This window comes from Vanellus vanellus (genome assembly GCF_965231255.1).
Source record: "Vanellus vanellus genome assembly, chromosome: 1".
NCBI lineage: Eukaryota > Metazoa > Chordata > Aves > Charadriiformes > Charadriidae > Vanellus > Vanellus vanellus.
In genome coordinates this window covers 64400144-64410861 of record NC_138905.1, presented here as the reverse complement: position 1 = coordinate 64410861, position 10718 = coordinate 64400144, and the positions used below count along the sequence as shown (strand labels likewise).

General features: G+C 46.9%; 1 protein-coding gene across 1 annotated transcript; it reads right to left on the bottom strand.

The window, feature by feature from the left end:
- Positions 1–4243: 4243 nt before the first annotated feature.
- Positions 4244–7755, bottom strand: RAB19 (RAB19, member RAS oncogene family; the record flags this gene model as incomplete). The annotated part of the gene is made up of 3 exons (XM_082484853.1): positions 4244–4590; positions 6518–6701; positions 7561–7755. The coding sequence occupies 3 exons, from the start codon at positions 7753–7755 to the stop codon at positions 4328–4330; spliced, it is 642 nt and encodes a 213-aa protein (XP_082340979.1). The 3' UTR covers positions 4244–4327.
- Positions 7756–10718: the final 2963 nt, after the last annotated feature.

The following is a 10718-nucleotide window of genomic DNA, read 5'->3' as shown; positions in this document are numbered from 1 at the left end:
TGCTTCATTGTAAATTACTTCTGGGTTTTTTTGTTACCCTGTTATGTGGATAGGTGCTGCTTCAGTCTCATGTGGCATCGGTGGGATATCAATGCAAGTATTGTTCAAATACTCCTTCCAAGTAGATTAAAAAAATAAGCTCATTAATTATTAATAAGCTGATAAATCTGATAGCCTTCTATGATGGTGTGACTGGATGAGGGGAGGGCAGTGGATGTTGTCTACTTTGACTTCGGCAAGGCTTTTAACACTGTCTCCTACATCATCCTCACAGGCAAGCTTAGGAAGTGTGGGTTACATGAATGGACAGGGGGGTAGATTGAGAACTGGCTGACAGATAGAGCTCAGAGGGTTGTTGTTAGTGGTGCAGAGTCTAGTTGGAGGTCAGTAACGAGTGGTGTCCCTCAGGGGTCAGTACTGGGTCCAGTCCTGTTCAATATATTCATCAATTACATGGATGAAGGGATAGAGTGTACATCAGCAAGTTTGCTGATGACATGAAACTGGGAGGAGTGGCTGACATGCCAGAAGGCTGTGCTGCCTTACAGCATGACCTGGACAGGCTGGAGAGTTGGGCAGAGAGAAACCTTATGAAGTTCAACAAGGGCAAATGTAGGGTACTGCACCTGGGGAGGAATAACCCCATGCATCAGTACAGGCTGGGGGCCGTACTGGAGAGCAGCTCTGTGGAAAGGGACCTTGGAGTCCTGGTGGACAACAGGATGACCACGAGCCAGCAATGTGCCCTAGTGGCCAAGAAGGCAAATGGCATCCTGGGGTGCATCAAGGAGAGTGTGGCCAGCAGGTTGAGGGAGGTCATTCTCCCCTTCTACTCTGCCCTGGTGAGGCCACGTCTGGAGTACTGTGTCCAGTTCTGGGCTCCCCGGTTCAAGACAGACAGGGATCTGCTAGAGAGGGTCCAGCAAAGGGCTACAAAAATGATTAGGGGATTAGAACATCTTTTTTAGTCTAGAGAAAAGAAGACTGAGGGGGATCTTAATTAATGCTTATAAATACTTAAAGGGAGGGTGCCAGGGGGATGGGAACAGTGTTTTTGAAGTGGTGCCCAGTGATAGGACAAGAGGTAACAGGCACAAACTTGAACATAGCAAATGCCATCTTAACATGAGGAAGAACTTCTTTACTTTGAGGGTGGCAGAGTACTGGAACAGGCTGCCCAGAGAGGTTGTGGAGTCTCCCACACTGGAGACATTCAAAACCCACCTGGATGCCATCCTGTGCAACCTGCTGTAGGTGACCCTGCTCTGGCAGGGGGGTTGGACTAGATGATCTCCAGAGGTCCTTTCCAACCCTGACCATTCTGTGATTTTCCAGCTGGATGTGCAGCTCTTAAAACTGTGGGACAGTTGTAGTTTTTAGACTAGCGTTGTAAACAACATTACAATAAACTACACTTTACAAGTGCATTAATGATACACACTGGATTTGCATATGTTGCACAAACATGTTAATATAAGCTTCCATAGCAGTTAATGTGTCTTGCATTGTCATAGATGCAGGCATCCAGCTGCTCTGTGATGGGGAAAGGTACAACTGCACTTTTATCTAGTGGTTGCTATCTTGGAGTCTAGGATAACATGCTATAATGAAGGGATTTTTTAAGTTTATAGCTTTCTTTGCATATGACCTTGTGAGTAACACTTTACTAATATACACTCAGAAGAACCTTCTTGTTAGCAAGAGCTGCAGCTCCCTCTTCATTCACATTAGGGCAGCTTAAAAAAATGACCCTATGGAAGTCATTCACTGTAACTGTCCAGAGGGCTTCTTTACAAGAACCAACCAGAAGAGGTCACACTGCTGTTTTAATTGCACAGCAGGTAGGTATTTAAGACTAGGTTCTTGAAAGGCCAGTGTGGAGCCTGTTACACCTGTTAAAGGAAAAGGAGTGATGCAGCTCAAAGCACAATCATAAGCCTGTTCTCCGTCATCCCATGTTGCACAGCTTTCTGCCATGAAGGACTTGCTCTGCAAGCAGCTCCGAGTGTGTACGAGAAGAGAATGGCAAGAGCCCTGTAACCTGTCAGTGCTGGGCAGTTCAGGGAACTTCAGCCTGCAGAAGCCTCCATACTGAGGGTAAGCAAAAGAACTTCATACAGTAATCTCTAATTATGGCAATAAGCCAAATGAACCATATAAAGGTTAATACTCTGCTGGTAAGGTCCTTCCTCTAATTCTTGGCTAATGAAAGAGCATAACCAGAGATGAACACTGTACTTTTCTGTTAAGGTTTCCTGGAAGATTAGTATTTGCAGCAAATACTATCTCTGGTGTATCTGAAATAAACTGCTGGCAAACTTTGTTCTAAGTGTGGATACTAAAAAAAACCAAACCAACCTTGCTATATTACAAAATACTACCGGGAGTAGTTTGGATTTTAAACACACAAGAATATTAAACTTATATTTGACTGTCTTCCTAGTGACAAGGTGTAGAAACTAGGTTTTTTGGAAGCTGGATTGCTACTTGTTCAGCTACTTTAAAAGGTTATGCATATTTAAGCATCAGTAAACACCAAACTGAAATGCAACTACTGGGCTAATACCAAATCAGGATGAAATTAAGATTTAAAAAGAAATAGATCAGAAAGAGGATGCCTGAAGAAGATGAAGCTTTTTTTCTTAGCAGGCTATAGCAAAAGTTTTAGAGGTGGGCGTTGAAGATTTCTCCTTCAGTTTCCCACATAGCTGAATTAACTCCTGCTCTTCACATGTGATAGCAAAAAAAAAAAAAAAAATGGCCAGAGGGAGCATTAATAATATTAGAAATATTTGCAAGACTATAGATCAATGATTCATCCTACTTTTTATTTTTGTGCTTCTCAGACAAGATTTTCCAGAAATATTTGCTACATGTTTTCCCCTATTTTTCAGGAACTTGTGAAATGTGGTACACTGCCATCTGCTAAGCTAGCAGCGTACCAGCCCTCCCAGGACTTCTTTGCATGTAACCCAGACTGTATTTTAGCATTAGAGTCTGATTTCCAGTTCTTAGCTTAACAGTAACTACCTAAGTGATACTTTGGTACATGAGGACTGCAGTCAAAAACCTTCCTCTATAATATTTCTTTCCTCCCTCTCCTTCCCTGTTCCCATCTACTGGAAAAAAAAAAAAAAAAAAACAACAACAACAAAACAACCACAAACCAAAACAGCAAACCCTTAATTCAGTTCCAGTACATAGAAGTAGTGAGTCCCCAAAAGCAGAGCTTGCATTTGGGAGGAGCAATACAAAATCTTCTATTGCTACCAGGATATTAAGTCTCCATAGCAGTAGCATATGTATTACTTGCATAGTGGTAGCTTTCTGGTATGCCCCATACCATTCCCTTACTGGTCTAAGATTACACAATTAAACCATCTTACCCCTTGCTGAGTTGTGCAGGAGCTTGAATCCCTTCTTCACACTCCCTTGAAAAAATCTACAGGCATACTCTCAAGCTGTCTTTGGCCCATCGCACAAACTACAGAAGGCTTTTGATTAAAATCAGCACATCAAAAGCAAGATAAGGTTCAGAGGACAAAAAAAAAAGTCCTTTCACCCCAGCATTGATTTAGGCCATTACTGGTGCCTTGGAAGCTTCGCTACTAGCAAGTCTATGTAGCAAGACAGAGATCACCACTGGAAACAATTCTTGTAATTAGAGAACAAAATGGAAGACAACTTCTCGCCCCAGGAAGAAGGTTGGGACCCTAGTGTATCATATTCTGCCTGCTATGAAACCCCAGGGATGTCTCCACGTCTGTCTGGCAAGTTGGTACGGATGTGAAATAATGTACTCTATTGTGTTCTTTGGGATGGGTGGCTACACCCCTGACATCAGGGCCGCCCCTAAATGAAAGTTTAAGTAGCAATGGTTTAGTGTGCTGTCCAAGCATGTGTCAGAGTTTTCAAAGGTGCTGGCAAAGAGTAAAGTGCTTGCACTAAAACAAACAACATAGCTTGGAAGGGTCAAATCAATGCAGAGCTCTAGTGCAAATTTATCTTCTGACACAGCCAGAAAATCATTTAAGGATATAATTAAAGGCAATTTTTTTGAAGTTCTCTTTGGTTAAGGCAAGGACTGGCAGCTTCTCGAGTCCTCTCAGCTCAAATGTTCATGTTAAAGAATCAGTTTCCAAGTTCAAAGCAACCTGTGCTACAAACAGCAACAACAATCTTTGAAGATACTTACAAGCCAAACTGCAAGGTAGAGGTATCAGAGAGATGGCTTGACGCCACATACCACACTTTCATCAATTGCACAAAATGAAATCAAACAGCCTCAGAAGAACGAAGACTTCCAAGTTCTTCCTGAAGTCTCTCTTCAACAGAGGCACTGGTTCTTCACACTTGGACTGGCAATTACTGGCCGGGAATCAAGATAGATGCTGTTCGGAGGGTTCTCTCCATGAAGCTGTAAAGTATTTCGGGCTATTAGCTCCCTAGCCATTAGTGTGAAGACCTCTTCTATGTTTTGAGCTTCTTTTGCCGATGTCTCCAGTACAGCCAGGAGCCCATGCTTCTCTGCCAGTGTGCAGGCATCTTCAAACAGGACTTGGCGCTTATCCAGTGAATCTGATTTGTTCCCTTAAAAGAAGGCAAATAGATAATTCAATAAGTTAGTCTCAAAAAAAAGTCATCTTTAAATGCAATACATTCATTCAATTTTGTTAAATAATAAAATTCTGTCAGGAATTAGAGTTACTGGAAAAATAGGATGTGAGCATATCAGTCACAAACATAGAATGTGGATCAAAACTGCAACTAACCATATAATGATATCAAATGAGTTTAAAAGAAAACAAACAAAAAAAAACCCAAAACCTGTATTAATCCAATTACTTGCTGTAGATAGTGGTGCCAGAGGCTTATTTGGAAGCAACTGTTGGTCCCTGTTCCCTAGTGTTTTTAAACATTAGGTAGCATTTAAGTTAAATATTTTTTAAAAATTAAGTAAATCTTCGAAACCTTGGCCCTATAGTTACTGCACACAGTAAACCAAAGCTATGTTGCATAAAGGTTTATTCCACCTTCAGTGGAAGCTACATGTGTTATGCTATTGTCAAGTTTCTTTGACACATCTCAAAGTGGATGCTCATCTCTTGGATTTGAAGCATATATAAGCCAACTGCCCTCCCATTAAGTCCCTTCCAGTTTTTCTAAAAGGAAAAGAAAACTCAACAATTCATCAAAACCCATAAAAGAAAACCATGACCCCCTAAAAAACACCTTGCTTGAGACTTGTTTGCCTTCTTAAAGTGTGCCCCCCCTTCAGTTCCAGATGGGAAGAGTTACACTTCTTAACCTTCATGTTAGAAAGGGGTATAACATAACTAGATGTAATTAAATGTACAAAGACTTCCTGCCAAAGTAAGCAAAGCAAATAGCACTGGCTTTGGAAGAAAGCACCAAGCTGGATCCTTGACAAAAGCTTTATTTTTACCAATTTCAGAACTTTTCTGGAAAAAAAAAAAGCTCCTTCACCAGACACACAAAAGGTCTTGTTCTTTAGATTAAAAAGAAAAGTTAGAAAAACCCTACTAAAGTCTAGCAATTTTTTCCTCCCCGCCTTACTCATTCCAAGCACTGCAGTAACATGCAGGTCAGAGTTTGTTTGTTTCTTCAGAGGAAGCAGAGAAAGAAGCACCACAGCAGAAGTAATTTGCTAGGAGCACAAGCAGAAGCCTTGGTCCCACGCCTGCTGCACTGTGGGGCTCAGCGCTGCCTATCCTCAAGAGCCAGTTTGGGCTGCTCTGGCTGCATGCCTTGCTCTCAGCACAGTGCCACAGTAGAACAGGACCAAGCAGTGGAATGTAAATAAAAGCAGCTTCTTCCCTGGGGGAGGGAAGAGCAATATAATAACCTGAAACACAAAGGGAAAGAACCACACTGCTTCCTACGAGCTGCATTCTTGGAAATTTCTACCCATTGCTTTCTTCAAGAGGCAAAATTTCCTGAATGCTCATGGAATAAGTGAGGAGGAATGCAAGCAGACGACTTTGCTCTGTAAAAGCCATGTCCCCATCTACTGTCTTACCTGATCGGAGTCCCATTACAGAGCAATGTGTATGCACATCAAAAGAACAGAGAGGAAAGATGAGAACAAGAGGTTGTGTTGCTCTGTGCGCTCCCGCCCTGAATTATTGAGCCGATAAATTCCTGCACACCAGGAGTATAGGGTCAGACTCACTGCAACTCTAACCTCGGTGAGGTTGTCCCTGCTTGCTAACCTAGCAGCAAGTTTGTTGGATTATTCCAGCAGGAAAGGAACAAGTAAAAAAGGTTTCACTGTCTGCAATTGGCTTGGTCCTGTCAGGACCAGGCTCTGACTTCCCCAACTTTCCTTTTTTAAGCTTTAGGTGAAATTCATACAATTTCCGATCTATTTTAATTACAGCTGCATTTTTCTTTAATGCATGGTTTATAGATGCTTTAAGTAGCGGGGGGGGGGAGTGAGAGGGTTTTATACATGTGTTAAAAGAAGCTAAGCAACAATTTAAAATTAGATTCCTACCAATTAACATCATGACCAAGTTTGCAGCACCATACTTTTCAATTTCATGAATCCAGTGAGGAATGGATTCAAATGTGGACCTCCTAGTAAGGTCATAGGCAAGGATGGCCCCATGGGCACTCCTGTAATAAGACTGGGTTATTGTCCGGAAGCGTTCTTGACCAGCTGTGTCCCACACTTGGATCTGTAAGAGAAAGGATAGAAGTTATAAAGACTGGCAAATGCCACTTCCTAGGTGTTAGCCATCCACATCTATGCTTTTGAAACCTCTTGTTTAGAAGGCAGCTAGGCCTGTCCCAGCTCACTCCACTACACCCGCAGCGTGGCTTTGCCTTCTCTGGATCTGAATTGATATTTACATGCCTGTAAAGACAATCTACACAAGCCGAAAAGAAAGCTGCCAGGGTAAACCCAGCTTTGCAAAGAGGCAGAGAAACACGGTTTCAACAACTGTACTAAAAGATATAGAAGCATTACAGCCTTTTAATAAGAAAGGAAAAAGAGCCAAGAAGCCCTGAAGCAGGGCTGGGCAAAGTAAAGCTATACAAAGGCAGGCTTTTGAACTTTCATCTGCGCATGGAGGTGAGTTCTAGCTATCAATTTCTTCTAGTGCCCATCTTGCACGCCTCCCTCTTCCCTCAGACTAAGTGCGCATCAAAGCGAAGCCTTTGCAAACTAGAGGGTTTTCCCTCATCGGTGTCCCAGCTCAACCCCCCCCATCCCTGAAGGAGGGCAGAGACCTCCCCTCTGAACCACCGCCGGCTTTCAGAGGAGGACTCCCTGCAAGCAAAGCATGAGCCCTCTCCACGGGTGGGTCCGGAAGGCCAGCACGTACCCAAACGAGGGTGGGCTAGCGTCCTCCGGAGGGAGGCCTCCCCTCCCCTCGGCAGCACCCCTGGTCGGGAAGGCAGCCGGATCCTGCCCGCTGCCTCCAGCGGGGCAAAGCCCGGAGGCGCCGTGCGTCCCGCCGCTCCCGCGGGAACGACCACACGGCAGCGGGGAGACAGCAGCCACCGCCACTTGGGCTCGCTCCGGCCACCGACCTTCACTTTCTTGCCGTCGATGTCCATGGAGCGCACCGTGAAGTCGACGCCGATGGTGTTCTGCTGCTTCTCGTGGTACTGCCCCGTCTTGAAGCGGTGCACCACGCAGGTCTTCCCCACGTTGGAGTCCCCGATCAGGATGATCTTGAAGAGGTAGTCGAAGGCATCGTCCGCGCCGGAGCTGGGGAAAGGCATCGCGGCTCCCGGGGCGCGACTGCGGCGGTGAGGGGTGGGATCCGCCACCGGGGCCCGGGCAATGAGCCACCGTCCTGACCGCTCACCTGCTGGCGCTCACCTGCCGGGACAGGTAGCGCTCGCTTTGTACCCGCCCCGTCCCTCTCGGGGCCGGCGGGAAATGTAGTCGTCTTATTCCTCCTCCTCCTCCTCCTCTTCCTCCTCCTCTGCCGCCTCCCTGCCCTGCCCTACCCCGCCCCGCCCCGCGGGCTCCGCTCGCTCCCCGCCCCCTGCGAGAGAGCCCCGCGCGCTCCGGGCGCAGCAGAGCCGGAGGGCCGTTCCCGGCGGCGGCGGTAGCGGCAGCGGCGGGGGGCGGACTACAGCTCCCGCCGTGCCCACCGGCCCCTCCTGCCGGAAGAGCCTCCTCCCTTAGACTTCCTGAGGGCCGTGCTGGCCGCCGGGCCCGGTACGCGGGGGCGGCTGAGTTTACCCCGAGGCGGGAGGGCAGTTGGATGGCTGCGGTGGGCTAACGGTTGTGGCGGAACCGGTGCGTGCCCTGCCGCCGCCGCCGGCTCGGCTCGGTTCGGTTCGGTTCGGCTCGGCTCGGCTCGGCTCGGCTCCCCACCTCACCCCGCCCCGCTGAGGACGTGGCTGCTGGGCCACCTGCGCCGGGACCCGGGTGGGGGTTCGCTGAGGGGAGGGCGCCGCCTCCTCATCGTCCGGCCTCGGCGCTTCAGCGGGGGGAGCCGGCGTGGCCGAGCCGCGCAGCGCGGCGGGACAGTCGGCCCCTCAGGTGAGGTGAGGGGACGGGGTGGGGGGCGGCCAGTGGGAGGGCGGCCCGTGCGCCGGGCCGGGCCCGGCTGGGTCGCTCGGCCCGGGTCTCCTCCGCTGGAGCTGGGTTACCGAGGCGGGGAGGGGGGGGTGTCCTGTCAGCCTGTCGCCTCCGCAGCTGGCGGGACCGTGCCGGGGTCGCCTCGGTGCTCGGAGGAGTGCCTTTCCCTCTCAGACGGCATCCCGCTGGGGCTGAGGGGCCATAGGCGGCCTGCCCGTGAGGGGTGCGAGCTGCCCAGGGCCTGTGTGGGTTTTAAGGGGGGGGGTCGTGCCTTTTTTCTTCTGCCTGTTTAGAAAGATGGCATAAGAGAGTGGTGTTTTGCTTTTTTTTTTATTATTATTATTATTTTTATATTTTAAATATCGTTTGTTTGCTTTGCACTTTGGAAGTCCCAGGAATGTTAATTCTGGTCTTTCCTGCTGGCTTTGGAGGGCGACAGGGTGGTGGTAAGGAAGTTTATTTTGAACTTAAGCTGCCTTATTTTGACCTTAAGTGAAGGGATAAGGAAGAATGCTGAAAGCTTAACAAAAGCTTATTCAAAATACCAGCTAGCTGAAGGTAAATAGTGCTAAACAAGCAGACGAGGCAGTCTGACACCCTAAAAGCAGTCCTCTTCATTTCTTAAAGGCTTGTGCTTCACTGCCTTGAGTTCTGTGGTTTATCCTGCCCCTAGTTTTTGCTCCCCCTCCACTACAGATTTAATGTGGTATTCTCAGAATAATTAGAAGACTAATTTGTAAGGATAAACTCCTAGTTGTGTACTCTTCTAGTCTAGGGAGAATGCCAGTTTTGAATATGAAAAGGACAGAAGGAAGGAAGAAAGAAAAAGGAGGGAAAACAAAATCTTTCATAGTCATCTCTATGCTGTAAATAAATGAAGAGTGTTGTCCTCTGTCAGGTCATCTTCTAGGAAGCTAGCTGAGATTGAAAAGCTCCAAGAAATAGGTAATTCCAATAGTAAACGCTATTAAAAAAAATAGGTGACTTTAAGGTCAAAACCAGGTCTTAGCTTTAAAAAGACTTGGTATCTTGGACAAATAAGATCTATATTTACATATGTTGACATGAAGCAAGTAGTAAATCTCGTGGTTGGGGCTGCGAACTGATTACCCAAGGAAGGAACTTTTCCCACAGCATTGCACAACTGGCAGTGTTTTGCTTTCCTGGGAGAACTCTGTTATCTGCTGTTGCCTGGTGGGAGGAGAAGGAGAGGCAGAGATGGAGAATGAGCTCTTGTGTTTGACCGACAGACCGCATGGTTCACAGGCCTGTAAGGACCATGGTGCTGGGAAATCGGCGTGCCTTGGGTTCCTTTCTTTTCTTCATGCAGCTTGTGTGGGGGACAAGCCCTGAGCAGTTTTACTGCTGCCTGAAAGGGAGTAGCACCATGTGATACTCATGTGGGTGCTGAGTTTTCATTCACTGATGTTGAGACACGGTCTGGGACCTTAGGTGGATGTAGTTTCAAGACTACTTGTGAAGATGCCTCTTCCAGGCTCAGCCTTGCCTTCCCACAGCTGCTACTGAGGTGATTTTTTTCTCTAGCATGAACCCACACAGCATGTCCCTATGATAAGGTGCTGCCAGACCTGGGCATGCTGTCCTAGCTGGAGGAATGGGAGCATGGCTTAGCTGCCCCTGGGCTGTGTAGATGCAGTTGGTCTCAGACATTGTATAGACTTGCTGCATTTCTTTTGGATGAGAATGGAGGCGTTCAAGTGTGGCATAGGATGAATGTGACTCCAGAGTCTCAAAGGTGTAATAGCTGGGTCCCTATTACTCAGAGAATCTCCGCGCCATACTCTGTTTTGGAGGTCAGATGTGGCCTTGATTTCTGTGATGGTTAATGTATCTGGTGGTAGGTAGCATCTGTTTGTTAGTCAGGCACATATCATCATTGAGAGAACAGGAAGGAAGAATTCTTACAGTGAAAGTTGTCTTGACGAAACCTTTAAAAGTTTTTAGGAGGAAGAGCAGAAATCTCTGTGAAATACAGGCTTTTTAGCAGCAGAAATTTGATGAGAGAGAGTCTGGGCAATGACTTTGAATTTCTCCAAGTTGAGGTTATGATGCTGAACTTGAAAAATCTTCTGTTAGATTTACAAATCATTATGAAAAGCACCTGTGGATGCAAAAGAAGACAAAGGCATTA